Source organism: Molothrus ater, chromosome 1 (genome assembly GCF_012460135.2).
Source record: "Molothrus ater isolate BHLD 08-10-18 breed brown headed cowbird chromosome 1, BPBGC_Mater_1.1, whole genome shotgun sequence".
In the NCBI taxonomy this organism is placed as follows: domain Eukaryota; kingdom Metazoa; phylum Chordata; class Aves; order Passeriformes; family Icteridae; genus Molothrus; species Molothrus ater.
This window is the reverse complement of record NC_050478.2, coordinates 24,912,547-24,935,712: the sequence shown is the minus strand read 5'-3', so window position 1 is coordinate 24,935,712 and position 23,166 is coordinate 24,912,547. Positions and strand designations below refer to the sequence as shown.

The window sequence follows — 23,166 nt, the reverse complement described above, 5'->3', positions numbered from 1 at the left end:
CATGCATGGAATGCTGTGTCTGTCACTCACCCTCTCGCCTGGTTTACCAGCCTCTCCAGCAGGACCCGAGGGACCTGGCAGACCCTGAGTGTAAAGAAAGAAGAATACAAACACAGTTAAGGCAGAAGCTCTTCATGCTTTGAGAACCATGGATAAGATTGGACAGAGCACACAGTTACTTGCCTGGAAGCCAGGAGGGCCAGCAGGACCTGTTTCACCCTTTCCACCTTGGTTGCCCTATGTGGAATGAAAAACGAGTGATTAACTTGAAAAACAGGGAAATGGATTTTAAAATGGGAAGTCCCATTAATGAAAAGTAATTCACAAATTGGATTTGTGTGGAAGCTGTTACTTACAGTGACTCCAGGAGGACCTTGAGCACCGTTGTTTCCCTCTGGACCAGGAGCACCCTGTATATGTTCAGGTAGAAAGCTATCATCAAAGTTTGAATTTGATATGAGTAATATCTCTAAATTAATATGTGCTGAAAACAAACATCTCTGACTGTGTATTTTGAACTTAACCATTTACTTGCAAGAACTTCACAGCCAGAGGTACTAAAGACACTTAAAATTTTAAATTCTCATCATTTTAGTTATTGCAGCACATTCATACTTAAGAAAACTTCTTTTGGAATTATGGCATATAGAAATCTTGCTGATAGCATTTTTCCCAGACAAGACTGTTTTGGGTCCCTTAAATGAAGAATTACTAAGTTTCAACTATGAGTAAGAAGTTGGAAATTTACAGGATGAATTAGAAACCATACACTGTGCTATAAGATTTAAGGACAGGGAGTGCTATTTTTTCTTCTTCATAGGATAATACCCCATAATTAATTACCCTACTAATACCCAAGAAGGAGAGTTTTCATTTATCCATTAAGTAATAGCCCCCACTGACATGAGGCAAAAAATAATGCATTCCTAAGGGCTTTTCTAATTTCACCATCTAGTCATACTTGCATAAGCCAATGCTATCTTATTACAGAGGTTTGGAAAATCTACTTTTTTTCTCTCTGGAAGGTGATAAAGAAAATATAACCACGTACCCGTGGGCCAGCAAGACCAACATTGCCTTTTTCACCAGGTTTGCCAGGTTCACCCTGAAGTTGAAAGAAAAAGATAGAAAAGTTAACCAGCACTTCATATTAGATTCAGTTTAAACTATTAAGCAGACATTTACACTCTCACTGCCAGAGATTTACTGTAATATTTCTTTAACCCCAAGACACACAAGCTCCATCTGTCTTTTTGGATCACTTAGATTAGCTCAAAAATATATGTCTTTTCAAAACTTGATGCCTTTGTGTTTTGAGATTGTAATTTATGGCAGTCCATGTAGTATCCTATGCAATACACTATATATTTGCCTCTGTGTGTATGTACAGCAACACCCAGTCCAGGACATGATTGTTATCTGTGGCCTCTGTGGGACATGTTAAGAATTCCACTGAAGTCACTGGTAGCTGGTCGTCTAAATTCATTGAGCTTTGGATAGTGTTCCATAAATAACAGTACTCTGGAACTGGTTTAATGGCCAAACTTGACAGAACTTTTACAGAAGTGAATATACAGAAATTAAAAATGGACATGATGAAATAATAAAATAGACATATATTTTTCTAATCACTTCAATTTCAAAATATCCCTAAGCTAATTAAACTGATTTTTCATTTCTTTAACAATATTTTAGATAAATTAAAAATAATTTGAAACAGAACTCGAATGTAAGAGGATGCCATCTGATGAGGAGGATACAGGGAGATGTGTTAATGATAGAGTTGGGACCCTACAAATTAGTCTGGAAATACTTTCATAGTAATAGAAAGTTTCTGTCCTGTACTTACAGTGGGACCTTTTGGTCCAGGGAATCCAATGTTGCCAGGCTCACCTCTATTACCAGCCGGACCAATTGGCCCAACTCTACCATCTGCTCCAGGGAAACCCTAGAAAAAGAAATCATACTATTAAATGGCTGAGGTAATTTAATTAGAGTTCAGCTTTAGGAGAAATATGTACTGACAGGAAGCAAATGTCATTTAACTTTTCATCATTGTTGATACATCTCATGCTCATGCGTCCCTCCCTTTTCCTCCTTTTTGCAGAACTCTGTATTTCTTCTTGCCCTTCCAGGACACAGGCCTAATCTGAGACCCACAGAAATGAATGGAAATCTCACACTGATCTTCTGAGTAATACAATAGAAAATCTTGCTGGTTTTACACAGTTGTGTTAGAGCTCAGCGCCGAGATGTCTGCTTTATACTATTGTACTTCATTCTTTCCCATGCAACGGTGTAACAGAATAAAAAGCAAGGTACTTACAACAGGACCTTCCTTGCCAGCAGGGCCTGGGCTTCCAGGCTGACCTGGGAGACCCTGAGAAAGGAAAAGTTTCATGATTTTAGAAGGAAACCTACTCACTCAACACATAGCCACCATCTTTTCTACACACATGCATGCACACACACAGAGGTGCCAAGATATCAATGTACACCGTTTAAACAGGACTGTAGGTGCTATCACATTTTCACCTGAAGCACACTGACTGTTAACTTGGTGGTGTGTGCTCCCATGCCAGTTGAATATCAGTACAGGGAAGTACCTGTTTTACTCAGAGGAACTGATTTAGGCTCTGCTTTGGAGGATAGCGTGTTTCAATGTTTGCAGACGCCTAATACTCATATGCACATTGCAAACTTTCCCTTCACAGGGTAGGGTAGGAAGAGAAAGAATAAGGAGTATAAATGTAATGAGATGATCATAATCTGGCTGTAGCCCACACCACCAAAATTAAATAGCTGTTTTCAGTGAAATAATTTAAAAAATAAAAAAGAGATAATTGAGATCAGCCATTTCACATTATTTTAGTAAGGTCTGCCTTCCTTTGAGTTCATTAAAGAGAACACACATCTTAATTGTGATCATAATGATCACATTCTGTAAATAATCACAAGTGGAAGCCCCTTACACAAGTCAATGCAGTATCCAGTACAAGAAAACTGCTCCATCCCAAGGTCATCAAATGCTATGTTAGCAAAACTAACTAATTTCAATAAATATTTTGATGCTTCTTAATAGGGTTTTTTGAGTGGTGGAAGTGCCCTAACTGTGGTTAACACATGCTGAATTTTTGCAGTAGGATTTCTGAATAGTTTTGTCCATTAATTGTAAGCAATTTTCTTCCTATGTAGTTCAAACTTAATCCACAGAGTTCAAACTTACTCTTGGACCCATAAGACCAGGCTCACCAGGACGGCCAGCATCACCATTAGGACCTTTAGCACCAACAGGACCACTAGCACCACGGTTACCAGCAGGTCCCTACCAAAAGAAAGAAATAAAATTAGGCAGAGGTAGCAAAAAAGCATTGCAGATCTGTATATAAAAGGTGGTTCAAAAATAGTGACCCAGACAAAAGTCTTACCATGACACCAGCTCTGCCATCAGCTCCAGGGAGCCCACGAGATCCAGGTACACCCTGCAAGTCAGCACAAAATAAATCAAGAAAGGGAAAGAAATAAATCTGTTCCTGTGATTTCAGATTACTAGATTTCAGCCTTCCAAGCAGGTCTGCTGAATTTGAGGTAAGTGCAGCTTTAAGCACACACACCTCAGTGTAAATAGGTATGGTGAAAGAAATCCCTCTCGCTTCTGTAGATTTCTTTAAATTCTAATCTGTATAATTTTCAACTAATTATAGTTTGTTGTAACTTATAGTGGCTCTAGCCAGCAGCTAGGATCCCACAACCTGCCCCACAAAGTTCCACATTCCCTGTAGAGAGTTACTGACTCCGAATTATTTATCTCTGAAAAAAAAAACAGGGGCAAGAGCTGCCATTTTTCTTATTATTTTCCTGTGAATTCTCTTCCTTCACAAAGCTACATGCTTCCTGAGGTGGAGTGGCTTCCTCACCCCGTGAAAAGTTTACTAGGCATCCTTGAAGACACTGAATTGAAAGCTTTTGCCCCCCAGTACGTGTGAGCCCATTACCAGTTTTAAGCAGTTAAATCCTATCACAAACTTTTAAGAATAATCAAAAGATAATTCACTAAATATTACACAGTGGATAAATCAAAGCCATCTCTAAATACTTCAGGGATAAGAGAGTAAACAAGCATTAATGCAAAGCAAAAATGGGTTTGGTTCCAACTAATCAAAAGGTTCAGAATTGAAAATTATTGCTGCTTAGCAACATTAATGTCAATTTAATTACTCATTATTTAATTTGCCTGTGGGACTCTAGATTGATTTCCACTTTCCTTTTTGCTTCTAAGTCTGGAACATGAAAAGAAAACCTACTCTCAGACCAGCAGGGCCTGGGGGACCAGCAGAGCCAGGTTCACCAGGGCTACCTCTCTTGCCTTCCTCACCACTGGGGCCAGGAGGGCCAGCAGGTCCAGCAGCACCCTATTTTGAACAAACAGGGAAAAAGAAGATATCAGACACCATGTTGCAGATATTATTAGGCTTTTGATTGAAAAAGCCTTCACATTTTGCCATACTTACAGGCTCACCCTTCATACCACTTTCTCCCTTGGCACCAGCGGGGCCTGGTTCACCCTAGAGTCCAAAACAAAAAGAGATGACAGAATTAAGCATCATTCCAAAAATCTCTCTTCTACCTGGAGAGCTTACTCATGAATCAAAAAATTCTTTTATCACCTAATGGCATGCCTCCTTCTATTGTGAAAATGGCCAATGAGCACGACTGTATTTTTGACTTAAAAGGCACAAAACCAAACATATTAAAGGTGCTTAGAAATGACATTATTGAACAATGACACATTTAGGGCTGGTTCCTCTACTGAGGATACCCACCGAGGGCCTAGTTGGGAGATTGCTGCCACATCTCTCTCACACAATATTCTGCATTGGAAGGGACCCATAAGGATCACTGAGTCCAACTACTCCTTGCACTCATAGGGAGTGCAAAGTGAACCTTTTCAGTCTCAGCATCTAAAGCAAGTAATGAGACACAGAAATTAACTACAATGTTAATTATAGTGCATCAAGAAAAGATGTCTGCACTATAACAAAAATGTATCCAGAGATCTTTTACAACTGTGGACACTGTGTCTGGTTTTCAAATACATGGAGGAGGTCACTTACAACAAGTCCTCTAGCACCACTAGGACCAGCAGGGCCAGGAGGACCAAGAATACCACGGGGACCAGGCAGACCAGGAGCACCAGCAACACCAGGAAGACCCTGTCCAACAGAGGGGAAAAAAGTATTGTGAACCCGTTGTCTATTCTGCTGCATTAACTGAATTGGGGTTTTTTAGAGAAAACATGCATGAGTGTAGTTGTACTTACAGCTGCACCCTTAGCCCCTGGAAGACCATTAGCACCGGGGTTGCCCTGTTAAGAAAGGTAACAATACTGGTTAATTCAGAATCAAAAGTGCACACATCTAACAGATAGAGCCTGGCAAGTTACTCACTGGAGGGCCAACAGGACCACTAGAACCAGGAAGTCCAATCTCTCCTCTTGGGCCAGCAGGACCAGTAGGACCAACATTACCAGCAGGTCCGATTTCACCCTGTTGGAGAGAAGGACAGAACCCTCTATGAGTGTACACAGTCTTATGAGTCCTCTGCTATTTCTGTAAAGTGATTTAACTGCTGCCTCACTTATTTATTATGATTCATGTCTCCCTTGGAAAGTGTATATAAGTGCACCAATTAGGATGCAGTAAAAGGGTTCTGTTTTCCTGAACCTGTCCAGCTTCAATCTTCAGATGTGAAGTAAGTGCTGACTTTAAATTAGCATTCATATCTGATGTTCTCCAAAGACAGATCAGGATGAGAATGAATCCCTAGAGTAACTAATGAGAAAGAACTCTTAGTTCATAGAGGATGGGGTTTTTCTGCTGCCTAGGAACTCTGGTTAGCACATTTCATCTTCACTATCAAAAGTACCAGTAGAAGCAGATGTTCATACCTTAGCACCAGGAGCACCTGGGAAGCCTGGAGGACCAGCAGCACCAATAGGGCCCTGGGAAGTGAAAGGGAAGCAGTTGTGTAAAGGTATTCAGTGACAACAGAAACACCTTGCTTGTTGAAGTAACCACATTAAAAAAATGCACATTTACTTTTTCCACACATTACCCCCTCAGCACACTGGTTGCCTTTTGCAGTTCCAAACTGACAGATTTGGTTCACTAAACAGTTAAGAGCCAGGTGAATGCTTAAACAACATTCAAAATGCAAATTAAGCAAGAATTGGTAAAACCTTGCCTTGAGGCCAAACACCTGAGAAAGAACAAACAGAAGATGAGCAGAGGCAGGCATCTGCAAGGCAAGATGACTGATTCTACCATGTTTACCTACTGCTGTGAGATTTATAATATAATAATTTATAATTTATAATTTCATTGGGACAAATTTCCAACATACCAGACATTACAAGAGAAGATACACTGATGGATTCATAGCCTTAATTTCTAAATTCATACAAATAAAAAGGGATAGTTTCTCTTCAATTATTAATTAAAAAATCCAACTCATATTGAGAATTGATATCTATCTTTTGCGAGCTAATATCTTTCAATTAGAAATATTTATAATAACACTGCCTCACAAATCCAAGGTAATAAAACATGTCAGCTGCTATGACAAAGAGGAATTGGCTTCAGACATTCTATAATCTACTCTGTTATAAAGGGGGTACCTGGAATTGTCACTAGTTTTGCATAAGCAAAAAAAAAAAAAAAGACCAAATTCCCTTTAGGATATGTTTGAAAGCATAAACTTCCAGAATTTACATTGCAATGACTTCTCTGCCTTTTAAATTTCAAGTGGACAGAAGGATAGAACATTATTTCTGTTTTAGTTTTAAAAAATGAGTGTTAGCAACTGCTGTGCAGAATATTTAAGGTATCATAACCTAAGTATGTGACAAATAACTTCAGCCTGGGACAGACACTGGGACATAATGCAACACTGTGCCCATTGTGAATAACAATCTATGCAATCGACAGCTTCAGAACACTTTTCCTATAGCAACTCAACTGCCTTAATTCAAAATGTCTTCAGCTGAAATGTTTTGGTACTACTACATCAGATCTCATCTGTAATATTTTTATTTGCCTGCAATTTAACTGCCCAATAACATATTTTTTAAATACTCCACATGGGAGAACATAAGAGATATTCACAGCCATGCTCACATTCCACTCTGTTAAAGCACAACAGGTGTTTGAAGTGACAAAGGGTATTAAAATAAACTTTGGCAAAACAGAACCAAGAACAGCTTCATCATAGACTCAATTTTTGAAGGTAGGAAGAAAAAAATTATCAACTGTTATTACTATTGTTCTGATGTATTCCAGATTTATTTTACAGTTTCAAAACTATATCCTTGTACTCATATTTATGTGGCTGAGATAAATGAGGTTTACTGAAGTCAGGGGTAAATTATGGAAACACTAGCTCCTTTTAAATAGACAAACCTGCATTGGATTAGCTCTTACTAGAATAGTTACAGTCAGATTAGGAGAGTTGGATCTTGCTGGCCTTTCACAATAGCTCACAACTCAGGTATTAGTGGTGAACGAAAAAGGTTAGCGCCTGCAGGTGTAAAGCTATGTCCTGTTGTGCATTTATATGTTACAGATGTATATAATTATAGCCATCTGTAACACATGCATGGTATGTATCTCTTAAAAAGTAGAAAGTCTCTTTAGCTTTTGGATGAGAATTATTCTGTTAGACTCTTGGAAATGACAATTCTGTGCACTGAGTATTTCCCAGTGAGATGTGCTGGAAAACCTTCTCATAAAATCACCAGTGCAAACAAGAGAATATTTGGTTCCTTTGGTAAGGATGTGTTTAATATAAATCCTGAGGCTCTCATGATTTTGTCTGCAAAGGGTTTATCACTAATTCTCTTTGTGATGTTCTGATAAGCAACAAAGAACTATGTTAAAAGCATCAACACAATCAAATTCTCAAAAGCCCAAGAAATGCTCTAGAAACAGGAAAAGAAGCACAAAGCCTGATGGAACCAGGCTGTCAAAAAGCAAGACTGAAACTTACAGCAGGTCCAGTGGGGCCAGCGCTGCCATCACTTCCACGAGCACCCTGTGAGGAAGAACATGATAAACAGTTTAAAAAGAGAATTGAATATCAGAAGAAGCCACAGTAAGTGGCTCGTTCATGATGACAGACAGATGGGAAGCCACTTACAGCTGGTCCAGGGGCACCTACTCTTCCTCTCTCACCAGGGAGACCACGAGCACCCTTGAAAGAAAAATTAAATTAACTCATATCTTTTCACTGAACATAGATATATAGAGATTTTTCCCTCTGCTAAGTCATATTACTATTACATTAGAGTATCTGGGTATCTGGAGTGTCAGTAATGACAAATATTGAAGAAAATGCTGGTTGAACTGAATATATCAGATTATACTTTCCCACAGAAGCAGTGAATACTTACAGGTTGTCCTGGGGTACCATTTTCACCAGGGGCACCAGGCTCTCCCTATGAAAAAGAAAGTTTGGAGACATGAGTTACTTAAAGGATGCTTTGGACAGAGAGTCTAACAATATCAGAGAGACTTCCATCTACTGGATCCCACTTTCTGTGTCTTCTATAGCATTTTATAACACATTCTGCATCACACTATACAATAATAGCACATCAAGTCCTGAGGGTGCAGAGACTGCAATTGTCTCTGCATATACTGGAACACAGCCAGATGGAATCCTTTTAGAAGAGAAGGGCCAGAGAAAACTGTGCCACTTGCTCAGCTTTCTTCAGACCCTTTTTTTATGCTGACATTTACTCTGTAGTACACATTTAAGAGATTGGATCTGGATAGTCAACTACAAATCCAGATAAATCAGCAGCTGTTTTTTAGCTAGAGCAGAAGCAGAATTATACTTTCTCTTGCCTTAGTGTAAGTTGACAAAATCCTCACAAATGGCTTAAAATAAGGATCTTTCTCAGGTATTTTTAACTGAAGACCAATAATACTGAGTATTTGAGTAATAGACATTAATACCTGGCTTCTCTCCCTTCAGTACTGTATTCTCAACAGCCTTCTCAACAGGTCCAGGCTGGTCTACAGTGACAAGATTTGTCACTGAGGTATATTCAGGATACATGTGCTTGTATCCTGCTATATGTTTTTATATATATATATATATATATATATATATATATATAGCTATATATATAGCTATCCTGCTATATCATCTAATATGAAGATGATAAAAAGAAAAAAGACTGAGGATCAAATAGCCTTAATTCAGCATTTAAGATTATGTGCATTAAGGTATATTCAGGATACATGTGCTTGTATCCTGAATATACCTTAATGCACGTAGTCTTAAATGCTGCCAAGAGAGCAAGTTTTTACCTTCATTGCTGCTTTCAGCACGGTTATATAACGAACAACCTTGATTTAACATGCTGGTGTTTTCTAGCACTCTTACTAGTAACTGCTCTATCCTTTACTTATGTGCTTTATCTGCTTTAAATCTCCAATGACTGGACAGACTTTGTCACCTAAACTTTTTCTGAAGGTTAACAACTTGCAGTGATATTGAAGATTGTTATGTTACAACTAAAAACCCTTTAACCAAGTAGTGCTAAGCTCTTAGAAACAAGCAAGATGGAGAATTAGTATTTGAGTTTTTCACTGTTATATTAGAAGTCTGTGAATACAAATTCCCTGTGAATCAGTCAGAATTTCCTATAACACAATGATGCAACAGAGAATTTTTCAAGAACACTGATATTAGGCACTGAGGTGGAATGGGAGAAGAAAAAACTCAAAGACAAAAAGTTTACCATAGATGTTTCTAGACTTTATTTCAGAATATATTATTAAGTTTTTTTAAGGCTAGTGTTCAAATGTGCTCTAATATGAGGATGATAAAAAGAAAAAAGACCGAGGATCAAATAGCCTTAATTCAGAAAAGCATTGCATATATCCAAATTTTTAGCAGGAAGGCTTACACTGATCACGTGTCTCACAGAGTAGAGTTTTTTTGAAAAATTAGATGTTCATTTTAGCATGCTTTAAAAAAACCTACCCAAATGTAGAATACAATCCAGAGAAGGGCAGAGATAGCAAAATCAGTCTGAAGTGCTGCTGAATAGCCAATCATTAAGAGCCCAATTCTACAGCCTTTATTCACTGAAAGCACTAACTTGCTTAGAACTTGATTGAGGGCTCAAGGCTAAGGCCCCAGGAATGTTTTCTCATGACAAGGTGCATGTATTTGTTCTACATGGATCCACTGACTACTAGATTACTTCAGCTGGGCAATGTTTAATAGCAACATGGAAGACTGACTGGATGGATGCTAGGAAGAGCTACAAATGCATCCTATATTTTTAGATTTTGTCTTTACCTTAGTGCCAGGAGTACCAGGTTGTCCCTTTTGACCATCCAGACCATTGTGTCCCTATATTGAATAGAAAAATAAATATTGATACATGTTTTCTCTCAAATGGCTTTATGCAAATTCTTAGTCTTATAACACAAAACCTTCCTCCCACACAAAATTATTTCCTAATATGATCTTCTGATTTTTCAGAAATAATTAGTCTTTTATATCAGGTGATAATAACAGCTTTGAAGAGGTTCATGCACTCTTCACTTTCAGAGGATTTCCAGGGGTTTTCAGTATGCTGCAGTGATGTTAGTCCTAAATATTCAGGAAAATTATATATGTACTTACCCTAATTCCCTTAAAGCCAGGCAGACCAGGAGTTCCAGGGAATCCACGAGCACCCTAAAAACACACAGTGCATGAATGATTGTCTCTCATATTATACAGTGCAGTTAAAAGGAAAATGATGACTAAGTTTTCCAATAAAATTAACAAGTAGATTTGGTCATTATCATTCAGGTAAGGAATAGAATCCAGATCCTAACCTCTCAGGACCAGACTTGTTTCAAGACTAACAATAATCAACCTGATTTTTCCCATTCTCAATCTCAGAAATTTCATGCATTACCATGTGGCAACACAGCTTTTTTAACTTTCTATGCCAAGGTGCCTGTTTACCTGTTCCTGTGTAATTCCTCACACTTCTGTTACTGTTATGCCACTTCTGTTACTCATTACTAGCTTTAGTGGGAATGGAGTAGGGGAACAAAATGAAAACATAACTGTATGATACCCCTGCAGGTAAGAGCTGAAATTGGATTAATCCATAGAAGGAATATTACTAGACTGTTAATGTGGTTAAATTCAGAGAGGTTGTTAGGTTTCAGGGATTAGTAAACTGGTTTGTATTTTATCCAGTGGATCATTACACACCTGAGGGCCAGCAACACCCCTCTCACCAGGTCTTCCAGGTTTGCCAGGGTGACCCTAAAAATGCAATAAAGATGCACTAAGAAGGAAAGCTCTTATAAAACAGCAACACAAACCACTAAGGAAGAAGAAAGTACATTGGCAAGGCTTCTCTTTTTCCATAAATACAATGAGATTATTAACTTTTAAGTTTTCTTCTCCCTGTATTCAGGAAGTTAAATAATGTATTTGGAGTGGTTTGGAAGTTATCCAATTTTCTGTACATTTCCAGCATACTGCATCTCTTGTACCATAAAATAATTATTTCAGGGGTTTATTTATGTAACAATGTAAAAAATATGGCCAATAGAATGCTTAGCTTAACAATTATCTGGTTGTTAGGGTTGAATCACCACCACAAAAGAGATGAGAAACATTTAATAACCACTTACGTCTTCACCAGCCTTTCCTGGAGGACCAGGGGGACCACGAGGACCCTGGGGACCCTGTCAAAAACAGATTGAGAATTACTTGAAGCATAAGTCTTCATATACATCTTCCCATTGTTTTCTGACTTCTTTTGGGCCATAGTTGGAGCCTAATTGACTTTGCACTTTATGACTTAAAGTGGAGAGAACCTGAATCTGAGTTCAGCTCTGTTTCTATAACAGGATCAAGTAGGAGTATCCAAACATCCAGAGAAGTGCATATGGGTAGGAGAAATGGGCCTAAGGATTACAAGCCTACTTTGGGGTGCAATTCCTAATGCTAGGAGTGTCTGTGTGTGATCTGTACTTACTGTTTGACCAGGTTCACCAGGCTCACCAGGAAGACCTTGGAAACCAGGAGGGCCCTAGAAAATGAGGGAGATATTATTGGTTTCCAAACAAGATAATTTTTAATTTTACAGGTATGTCAATGTCAGTAGGAGAGAGAAGACTGTACTCACAGGGGGTCCAGATGCTCCAGGTGGGCCTCTGGGTCCCATTAAACCCTAGGGAAGGAAAAACACAAGATCTTCTTAAAAACATCAATTATATAAACTCATCTATAATACAAATTCCCAGCATTCCTAAAACGTGGTTAGCATCATAGTTTCCATTGTGCAATGTTCAGATGAAATTAGAGGAAGTTAAGAGGTCTGCATGAATTCGCACAGGCAGTCCAAGTGCAAACATCTAATGGCAACAAACCAGCACAGAATCCAGTGGGATGATTAGAAATGTACCATTATGGCTGTGAATGTCATGATTCTTCTTTTTAATCTATTCTGGCTTGTTAGAAAGTGAACTGGTTCGTTCTTTTTTGAATTCTTCCCTCTACCCTTCCTGTGCAGAAACGTTTAAAGATGAGGGTCATAACACATCATGAAAGGCCTTTATACATATTGTGTATACATTTATTTCCAATAATTATCTATTTAAGTATTTCATTGTTTTCTGGTGTTGATTAAATTCTTTTCATATCACTTGCAAAAGAAGTCACTAATACACTCTCCTTGACATTATTTACAATCTACATACATCTTGAAAACACAGGGTGAGACAAATCACTTCTAAAAAGGAAATTTCCATAGATTGGTGCACTCTCTTAACAGCTATCTTAAGATTTATTAAGCAAGAAAGAATTTGCAAATTGAAATTTTAACTTGGACTTCTATAGTCCAAACAAATTATTTTGGAGACATTGCAACAGAAATAATTATGTTTTAAATTGGTTTTAAATCTTTCTCGGAAAATATTTTAGATTTTCTCATTACAACATTAAAATTATATGCCAACTTTTCAGTGGTTTATATAGTTTTTCCATAAGACTGAAAACCTTTTATTAAGAGGAATAAATGCACATTAATTACAGGCATTTACTCATGGAAGTTAAAGCAATGTTGTGGATACAAAAATATGCAGTAATTCTAGGAAAAATAATGGTTCTTAGACAGTCTGAGTCATATGTGCTGCATGAACCCTGTGAATTTCTTCTCAAATTAGATTCTGTAACTACTTTTCCTTCCTGAATTTTACATATTGTTTATGAAATAAATATGTGAAACTTAGAACTTCCTCACGATAGGTAGACTCTACTGCTATTTCTATCAAATGAACCTAACTGACTCAAAAATTGGAATATAGAAATGGTGACACCTCAGATAAATCCTCATCTATGTTTTCTGATTAATCGTCAGACACTGAGGGCAGAACTTGATTAAAGGTACTCCTATTTTCTTTGTTTCTTAACTAAATGGATGTCAAAATATTTTCCAAAGTCCATTTATTATTAGAGTGTTTTTGGAAGTAGAAGCAAGCACTTGACCCAGAATAATCCTGGTCATCCTTCATCCTGCTGCTCATCCATCAGATACACTGTCTGTGACATCTGAGTGTGTGGTGAATTTAACCCATATTCTGCTACCTATGTATACTGAAAATATTTGCTAACAGAAGGAAGGGTTAGAAATTCATATGGAGTGGCAATAGACCCCTTAAATTCCATTTGTATATAGTATACAGTGAGCTATAAAGAATCCTCCTCAGAGCAGCCTTACAGTACAAAGTACTAACATTCAGATGTTGAGAACCAAATATGGTGACCAATTTCCTAAAAAACCTGTGCAATCCAAGGGTATCAAAAGAGTTTACAGCCATGGAGGAAAAATCATCACCAACTGGAGCCAAGATGCTGAGTTACTTTTTAGGCCTGTGCCTGCTTTAGAGAGCAGCTTTACAGTTAAAACACAATCTTCTGTCTCAGTATGGGTAAAGTAGTACTACCTCAAAGGACATGTGTTATCTAACATCAGATTATGAGATTCATTGACTCATAAAAGTGTAGTCAACAGAGTTAAAGCACAAGACCCAGAAGTTCTATATTCAAGCTAAATATACAGATCTAAGATCATATTTCAAGTCCTCAGAGTATTTAAAACACTTATCATCATCCTATATTAAAGGATCAGTTTCCAGTCTGAGTCAATCTATGATAAAACCACTAATTTTAACACTATGTTTTTCATTAATGCAGCTGAATTAAAGGGAAGTCCCAAACACATTATTCGTGTGAGTTATCAAGTGCTATGTCATATACCTACCATAGGTCCTGGGCCAAAATCTGCTGCTTTAGATGGATCATACTGGGCAGCGAAGTTCTGTAGATAATAAAAATTTTACTTTAAAAACTATTTATAATCAACATTCTATATCTAAATATGATCTGATTTGTTGTATTTGCGATGAGGTTTGTTAAAGCAGCATACATATAACTCAGTAAATATAGCCTTATTATAAATATATAAATATATATATATTTATTTATATATATATATTTATATATATATATCTATATATATTAAAAAAAAATATATATATATATAAATACATTTTCATTCACTTGTTTCCAAAAAGACTCAATTTTACTGGGAAGGCCCTTTCAAAACTAATTATCTCTGCAGCAGTGATAGAGAGGCATTCAACAGTGTGAACTGCAAATTAGGAATATAAATTCAGTGTTCATTTAAAATTGAAAACTTTCTTGAAACTCTCAAATTATTTTGCCTAATTTCCAATGAGGGAAGTTAAGCAAAGCAGTGAAAAAATATGCATAAGTAAAATTAATGTACCACCCCTGAGTAGCTATTGCATGAGGTGGGCCCTTGAGTTTCAGAAATATCTGAGGAGCATGAAGCCTCAGAAACACTGCAATGGATTTTTGGTATTTTATCAAAATAGAAAAAGATTCTCCACAACACAATCAAATCCCCTTTTCTTGCTTGTTTCTTAAACATATTAAATTAAAAAAAAACAAAACAAAACAATGAAAGCAGTTTGATATTTGCAACTAGCAAAATAAAGTATTGAAATAAAAAAGAGTATTCTTCCATGCAAAAGGACTTACTAAACTTGATCAGTACAACACTGCCTATGTCTTCATGCTCCCTATGTAGCTAATGTCAAGCAAAGAGTTAAATTCAGCATTCTGCAGAGAGTACATGATGGACACCAGGGCACAAAGTGTGTATGCACAGCCCATTTACAGGTCTGCAGTATGAATACAGATAAAAAGAAAACTTTCTAAAGGGAAATACTCTAAAATTCTATAGCACTTTTAATTGATTTTTAGCTTAAGGAGTTGTCTTTGCTGTCTCTTGAATCCAACCCCAAAGGCTTCTTTTCCCCCTCTACTTAACAGCACTGGTGTCATTTAGTTGATGCTTAACCTATAGACATTATTGCTGTGTAAGTTTAATGCTAAATAACAGGGTTGATTTGCTCTTCTTCCTAAGTCCCTGTTGAATACAGAATCCAAATTTTCCATAGAATATATACACTCCAAGGAGGGTTTCATTGGAACTGGGCCATCAATTTCTTATGGCTCGCAAGAGAATGTTTCTTCCACTCTTTAATTCAACAACAGTGCTTTCCAGCAGATATAAATTCCATCTTGGTTACAAAGCACAGCTTAGGAGTTCTGGTAATAGAAAGTCTGGATGCCTTACTCCGCCAAGACCTGGAGGACCAGGGGGCCCTGGAGGACCTGGCAGACCATCTTCACCATCCCTGCCTGGTGGACCTGGTGGACCCTAGAGTTAAAAAGAGAATTATACGGTGAAAATTGGAAGTGGCTGAAGAAATCTCTGATGTGGTAACTTCCCTAACAACCAGGCACTCACAACACACCTACAGCAGTGCTATACATTTCAATAAATAGTTTAAATAAATGCTTAACTTGAGAAAATATATATAGTCTGATTTTGTGTTACCTTGCTACACCTTGTATCGGATACGTACCAGAGCTTTGTATTTGAAAGATTTACAGTGGCAATATTGGATTTACACTACCAAAGCATAACATCCAAATTGGGAAGTTTCATCTTAGGTGACAAACTTTGGACCTAGAACCCCAAGTGACCCATGTGGACCCACACAGCCTGGCAGACACTGTCAGTGAGAGCCTAAAGTTTGACCAGCTGAGGATTAGAAAGGTCAGCTCTACTGATATGAGTTAACACGGATCCAGAGTACGTCCGAAGCCATTTTTTTAATCAGTATAGACAATTTACTGGTATGATTGCAAATCAAATTAAAGTTTAGCAGTACTCTTCTACAGATTTTTTATACCATCCATCTGCTACCACTGTCAGAACTTCTTTTACAACAGGTTAAAATTACCAGTGTTCAGTCCAGTAACATTTGTCCTTACATTCTTTCATCCTCAGTACACAAAGCTGGTGAAGTTTTGGCATCATGGCAATTGATGTGAGGTATTTAATTTGCTGAGTTTTTTGAACCCAGTTCAGTACTTAATAAAATCAATAATAAATAGATTTCTAAAGGAGCAGAATAAGGCTTGTTGCCTTCAGAACAAAGAAAACATCTCCTTTCATTAAACAAATTTAGTTAGTGGCAGCCTAAAGCAAATATCCAGCTGATCACACTGATATAGTCTTCCTAATAGTTTCCATTACATTTGTCAACACACTATGATCTCAGAAATCTTCAAGAGCTCCCTCATCAGTACTATGGCATTTTCATTTTCAGATGATAGAAAAAAAATACATATAACTACACACAAACCAGATAAGTATGTGAAGTTCAGAACACCACTTTACAAAAAGCAGCAATGATGCAGAAGCAAACCAGAAAAGCAGATATGAGCAATATGAATGAACATTACAATTTAATTATTCAAGTGTCCTTATTAATGGTTACTTTTACGGTCTAACGTCCTCTTTTACTAGCAGAAGGTAGATAACAACTGCTTAGCTGCCAAGAAAAGAGCTTTTCCAAAACATCATTGGAGGCACAGATAATGGATTATCTTCAAAACTGGCTTAATCTATTCAGGTTTTATGTAGAGAGCTTACCCATATGCCATATTATTCAAAGATTACATGTCAACTTTTCCCTCTGCATTTCTATGTGCTATTTCCACTGTGAACAGCTGGAAAAACATTTTTCAAATCATCACTTGAAGAGCTAGGCTGCCCTATGATCTCAACCATATCTGCTCAGGCACAATGACCATAATTAGGCTGGATTTGGTACCTATGTAACTTGGTTTCTTTTTTAAATTAAATTGCACGTGCAAGCTTCTACAGGTACAATGATTTGATCTCACAGAATGCTTAAATTTAGCTTTTTTCTACTGGTCTTCCAACAACTAGCATTCAAAGATCACAAGTAAATGTCAATCTAATTCCTTACCCTTTCTCCCTGTGGCCCTTTGTCTCCTCTAGGGCCCTGCCGGAAGAAAATAACACTCAATGAGTTACTGTGGAAATTTTCCAGGACAATAAAGGGAAACAGATACATTAAGAAAAATTATTGTACATTAAAAAGGAAAAGAGGGCTGTAAATTCAGGTCCAACAGCTATTTTCCACAGACAGTGTATTTTTGTCCACAATAATCTACTGGAAATAGATTAGCCACTGCCACTGCTGTGTGAATTAGAAGTGTCACTGCACAGACCGCAGAAGTGCTTGCAAAATTGGGGTTTGTTTCTACTGAATAACTAGTTCTAATTGAACAGTAGTGACTTTTAGAAATAATATCAAATCAATTTAGCTTTTTATACCAATATGGATATTGCTATACCATTCAAGCCACCTAAATCTTTACAAAGGAACTCTACTGACACTTTGATGTCATTTAGGTCATGGTAGGCTTAGTTCTGCTCACAAGTGAAGCACCTTTGATTCGATACTTGAATTTACCCTGGTGTTAAAATGCTGCATTGATAATTTCCCCCTTTTTTCCTACCTATTCATCTCAGCACTACTGCTATTTTCAGAGAACACTGCAAATAAGCAGAGTAGCCAATTTTCCTTTCATCCAATATTCAACAAAATATTGCTGAAGACTACCTGATATCAACTTTATTTCCACACAAGAAAAAGAAAAATGCTTACCTTGCGCCCTGCAGGTGCCTGGAAAAAAATAAGGAAGAGAATTAAAAAAAGAAGTTACAATTTCTGCCAGTATTTGAACAAAAATAATGCATAAACTTAGACTCATTTTCTTACATAATTATACTTTTTCTCAATCCAGTATATTTAACTATGCCCTGTAATTTAAAATTACTTTGAAGGCTAGGAGGTTATGTACAGCAAAGATGCATGTAACTATATTAAATTGTTGTGTTGAAGACTGACAATCTTATAGCTATTACAGCCTAAATTATTAGAATTTAAAAAAAAGAGTCACACCTGAGTTCTTTCATAATCCTACTGTGCAATGAAATTTAGACTGTAAAACTGGCTTTAAAGTAGAGTAATCTCCAATCCAAACTGCCAGGTACAGTGTCCAAAGAGCACTGCTCCGTTACTTTCTCCTCATGGTCTCCACACCTATGAAGGCAGTCTCTTAAAAAGCCCGTCCCACTTGTGAAATTGGGGTGGGTACCTTTCCAGGCAGCGCCTTCAGGATTTAATCACCACTTTTCCATTACCATCTTGGGAATGAATGTAAGAAAATAATACTGCCACAAGAAGAGAAGCCTAGCCACCTAGCCTGTTAATTGGAGTGTTATATATTAGATAAAAAAATTATACTGACCTGATTCACATCTGCAAAGAGAAGGGAAAGAAAAAAAATAATTAGAGCAGGGATTCAAATATTTTACAAGTTTTAAATTTTAAACTTGCTTTCAATTCAAAATTAAATTTGCTGCTTTTATTTTGAAATGCAATTTTATTGATTTCCTTAATGCAATAAACATTTTCCTAATGTAATTTCTTCCTATTAAGATGATTATCTTATACTGGAATAACTCAAGGGTGAAATTGCCATGTATTCCAAATTCAAAATGGACTTGCTAATTAAATCAAAACAACTAATATGGCTGATACAGAAAAAAGGCATTTATCAACAATAAACCTGCTCTAAATATGTTTCAACATACCTCCATTGGAAGCCCCCCACACCTGTGTATTTCCACATATGTGTTCATGCAAGAGATTAATAAACCCAGGCAGACTGGAACATGTGAAGATACTAAATTGTAGGAGTAATCTGAAATTTTCAGATAAATGGCTCAATCCCACTTTTTATGGGGAAAGGTTCTAGCCAAACATCCATTTCCACATTTTCCTGTAAAACTGTGTAACAGGGAACAGTTTGAAGCTATTAAACTCCAAATTGCAAATAACTATCTCTGTATGTTATGCACTGCTAAGTGTGAATATGCACTTTTTTCATTAGTTGGAGAAACAAATTTTCTGAGTTTCTTAATTTCAAGGAATTAAAAATCTATTTTGACCTAAACTCACCATACTAAAAGAGTCTCACATCACACTTGAATGCCTGCAATTTAACATCACCACTAACTAACAGGTTGTTGGATGTTTTTCCACAACGTGTCACTTTGGCAGTGCGTGACCACACCAAATTCGGATGATTCGTGCACTCCAGAAAAAGGTAACAGTGCTGAAATGCTGAAAGCACTGGAATTCCGCGGCAGTACACACAGCCAGCCTGTGCTAACTCAACACAGAACTAAAGCCAGTACTGCCCGCAGGTGACGGCGACAACGGTGCCTGCCCAAACTCCCTGCGAGAAGCGGGGGGTGATCGGTTCGGGGACCCCCACAAGAACCCCCCACAAGAAGCGCTCCGTCTCCTTTGCGAAGGCGCAGCTGCCTCCCGTCACCGGGGTTGGGGGAATGTCCTCAGAATGCCCGTCCAGAACGGCCCCGCCGCTGCCCCTTGCCCCGGCGAGGGCGAGCCGGGGGGCATCATCCCGGGGACACCATTCCGGGGGACACACCATTCCGGGGGACACCATCCCGGGGAGGCATCATCCCGGGGAGGCATCATCTCGGGGGACACCATCCCGGGGGACACATCATCCCGGGGGGACACATCATCCCGGGAAACACCATCCCGGGGAGGCATCATCCCGGGGAGGCATCATCCCGGGGAACACCATCCCGGGGGGACACATCATCCCGGGGGGACACATCATCCCGGGGAGGCATCATCCCGGGGAGGCATCATCCCGGGGAGGCATCATCCCGGGGGCTCCCAGCGCCAGGAGCGGGCAGCGCACGGCTGCTCTCTCCCTCCTCCGCCCTGGAATGCGGCCAAACCCCGGGTCAAAGCCAGGGGGCCAGGGGCTCGGGGGGCCCTTCACAGGGCGCTGCCCTGCCGGAAGGCTCCGCTTCGCTCCCGCGCGAGTGGTGGGGTGCGTTTCCCTCCCATCTCAGTGTGCGGGGAATGTGTGCGTGCGCGTTTGTGTGTGTGTGTGTGTGTGAGGGGGCACCACATCCTCATCCACCCAGAGGTGGAGAGCTGCCCTGCGCCCCCGGGGAGCCGCGCTCCCTTCTGGAGCGGAGCCCTGTTCCTTCCCTGCCGCCCTCCCCCTGCCCCTCACGGCGCTCCCTCCCCGGAGCCCCCGGGGCCGCGGCAGCTGCCCCGAGCGGCCCGCAGGGGGCGCCCCGCGCGCGGAGGGAGGGGAGCGACGGATGGATGGAGGGACGGAGGGACGGAGGTATGAGCAGCCGCTCCCCCGCTCCCCGCTTCGGAAAGCGCGCCTCAAGTCTCACTAAAGTGCAGCCTGGGTGCTTCCGCTCGCCGCAAGCACTCTCCTCCCAGCCTGCATCTGTATCTCCTCGCAGCATCTGCGCCGGAGGTGAGGCTTTGTGTCCTCCTCTAGGTACAAGCCCGTCTGGGGAGGAGGTGGTCCCTTTTATTGTCTTTTTTTTTTTTTCCCTTTTTTTCCCCCGTAGAGGGGGATCTCGTTGGCCATTTGCCATCTTTTTCTGGGGGAAAGAAAGAATCTAGAGTCTGATCTGGGACGGAGGTGGCAGTTTTGAGCTGGTCTCTATCGTTTGGGAAGCAGCAACTCCCCGCAGACTGCCGTGCGTGGGGTGGGCGTCGGGACAAAGCACAGAGCGCAGAGCCGGACAGCCACCCCTGCCACCACCCCTGCCACAAACAAGCGGAAAGCACTTACGTTGGCCTGTTGCTAGGTATGAAGTTACTGCGAGCAGCAACCAAATCCGTGTATCCACAAAGCTGAGCATGTCTAGTTGCAAGACATGCAGACTCCTTGTGGTCCCGAGTCGGTTGGTTAGCTATCGCCTGTGGGACGCAGGCATACAGTCTCGAGGAGTAACTCCAACCTTAGCAGAAACCTGCTGCCAGGGACGCTAAATTAACCCAGCCCCGGTCCGCCCTACTTATACCGCAGGAGGGTCCCGGCGCCGCCCAGGCCATCACGTGCCCCGTGTCTCCAGCCCTCCACAGCAGCCTTGGCAGCGCCGGGGGGGCGGCGACGCTAAATTGGTTCCATGCTTTGAGGACGTGGACACTGAGGCTTTCGGAAGGAAAATCTGACTCGTCGTCTCTTTTTTTTTTTTTCCCCTTTTCTTTCTTTTTTTTTTTTTTTTTTTTTTTTAATTCCCCTCAGCCGTCCCACGCCCCTCTCGCCCCGCTTTTCTGGGAGTGCGGCCGGAGCCTCGCCGGGCAGCCGGCTGGCAGCGCCCCGACGGCGTTCAAAGCGGGAGCTGTCCAGGGCCTGCGGCGCCTCCCGCCCCGCAGGGAAGCGGCCGGGGAGCCGGGAGGAGGCTGGATCCCAGCTCAACCAACCCCTCTCCGCAGTCCCACTTCAACCAAAGGCAAAAGGCGACGCTGTCCCCATCCCCAGACCCTCTAGCACGACCCCTCTAGCACGGTCACTCCGGTCCCGCGCCCCTGGCGTTTCCCCGCGGACAGCGGGTGCCGGGGACACCGGCAGCCCCTCAGCCCGCCCGCAGCCGCGGGGGAGCCCGTTCGCGTCCCGGCTGTTTGTTCCCCCCGGGGAAGCATCTCCGTCCCGGGCGCGGGCAGAGCCCTGCCCGTCTCCCCTCCCGGCTGCGCGGCCGCTCGGGCAGTGTGTGTGTGCGAGGGGAGCCCGCAGCCTCCCGGCCGGCTGAGAGGGACTCTCCGGGCGCAGGGAGGAGGATGGGCACTCCCGACAGCTCTCCTTCGCGACGGCCACCCACCCACCCAGCTGAGGGAAAGCTGGCGGGCTTGTTTGCCACGTCTGCTCGGCAGACCGCTTCTCCTTTCGCGGGGGAGGGGGCCGAGGTGGGCGTGAGAGGAGCTGCCCGCGCTGCGCCCCCGAGGGCCGGCCGCCCCATCGTTCCTCTGCCCCGGCACCGCACTGGGGCCTGCAGTCACTTGGGGTCGCGCATCGCGGCCCCCGCGGCTGCCGGGAGCTGACGTGGTGCCCCCGGCCAGGCCAAGCGGCAGCCGCGGCCAGCCCCTCCCCGCCCAGGGCTCCTCCAGGGCGGGCAGCCGCCCCCTCCCAGGCCCCAGGCCCCCTCCGCTCGCCGAAGGGAGTCCCGGGCAGAGGGGACGGCGAAGGCAAACAGGAGCCCCGCCTCAGGCTGGGGGGCTCCTCTCCGGGGCGGAAAAGGCGAGGCGGGCGCCCGTCCTCGGCCCCCTTCCCTCCCCCAGCCGCGGGTCGCGGAACAGGCGGATCCTGCCCAGGCACAGCGGCGAGCGGCCACAGCCTCCGGGACGAGCCGCGACAGCCTCCGCGAGGGCTCCAGCAGCGGCTCGGCACCGCCTCCTGACCGCCCCGCCGCCGAGAGGGTCCCCTCGCCCTCAGCCTGTCTTGGGGGAGGTGCCGGGGCGTATCCAGCCCCTGTTTATCAGCTGCCGTCGGGGGCACGGGTACAGAAAGAATGGGAAGGATGGGTCATGGATGTGCACCTGAACGGGGACCCCACAGGCGCTGTGTCTCAGGGGCACTGCCAGCACCGAAAGCGGCATTCCTGAGCCAGGCTGGACAGCCTGCCTGGAGCTGCCTCCCCGGACAGGACAGTTCCTCGCTATCAAGAGTGCCGACGAAATGGAAAAGCCTGCAGTTTGGAAAGGAAAATCCACAGCATTAGGAAAAGGTGATCCAACGAAGTATGTCTGACCA

General features: G+C 41.6%; 1 protein-coding gene across 1 annotated transcript in view; it reads right to left on the bottom strand.

The window, feature by feature from the left end:
• Nucleotides 1-21,380, bottom strand: part of COL1A2 (collagen type I alpha 2 chain) — a 37,466-nt gene extending 16,086 nt beyond the window's left edge. Inside the window, exons 1-29 of the mRNA XM_036406384.2 lie at nt 21,208-21,380; nt 18,811-18,821; nt 18,165-18,182; nt 17,460-17,495; nt 15,752-15,835; nt 14,348-14,404; nt 12,212-12,256; nt 12,062-12,115; nt 11,715-11,768; nt 11,287-11,340; nt 10,702-10,755; nt 10,372-10,425; nt 8,447-8,491; nt 8,194-8,247; nt 8,044-8,088; nt 5,948-6,001; nt 5,448-5,546; nt 5,321-5,365; nt 5,115-5,213; nt 4,512-4,565; nt 4,305-4,412; nt 3,429-3,482; nt 3,227-3,325; nt 2,327-2,380; nt 1,850-1,948; nt 1,052-1,105; nt 357-410; nt 184-237; nt 31-84 (exon numbers count right to left, since the gene is read on the bottom strand). Coding sequence (XP_036262277.1) covers nt 31-84; nt 184-237; nt 357-410; nt 1,052-1,105; nt 1,850-1,948; nt 2,327-2,380; nt 3,227-3,325; nt 3,429-3,482; nt 4,305-4,412; nt 4,512-4,565; nt 5,115-5,213; nt 5,321-5,365; nt 5,448-5,546; nt 5,948-6,001; nt 8,044-8,088; nt 8,194-8,247; nt 8,447-8,491; nt 10,372-10,425; nt 10,702-10,755; nt 11,287-11,340; nt 11,715-11,768; nt 12,062-12,115; nt 12,212-12,256; nt 14,348-14,404; nt 15,752-15,835; nt 17,460-17,495; nt 18,165-18,182; nt 18,811-18,821; nt 21,208-21,277 — 1,716 coding nt within the window. The 5' untranslated portion in view covers nt 21,278-21,380. The remainder of the gene's footprint in view (nt 1-30; nt 85-183; nt 238-356; nt 411-1,051; nt 1,106-1,849; nt 1,949-2,326; nt 2,381-3,226; nt 3,326-3,428; nt 3,483-4,304; nt 4,413-4,511; nt 4,566-5,114; nt 5,214-5,320; nt 5,366-5,447; nt 5,547-5,947; nt 6,002-8,043; nt 8,089-8,193; nt 8,248-8,446; nt 8,492-10,371; nt 10,426-10,701; nt 10,756-11,286; nt 11,341-11,714; nt 11,769-12,061; nt 12,116-12,211; nt 12,257-14,347; nt 14,405-15,751; nt 15,836-17,459; nt 17,496-18,164; nt 18,183-18,810; nt 18,822-21,207) is intronic.
• Between the last annotated feature and the right edge of the window lie 1,786 nt (nt 21,381-23,166).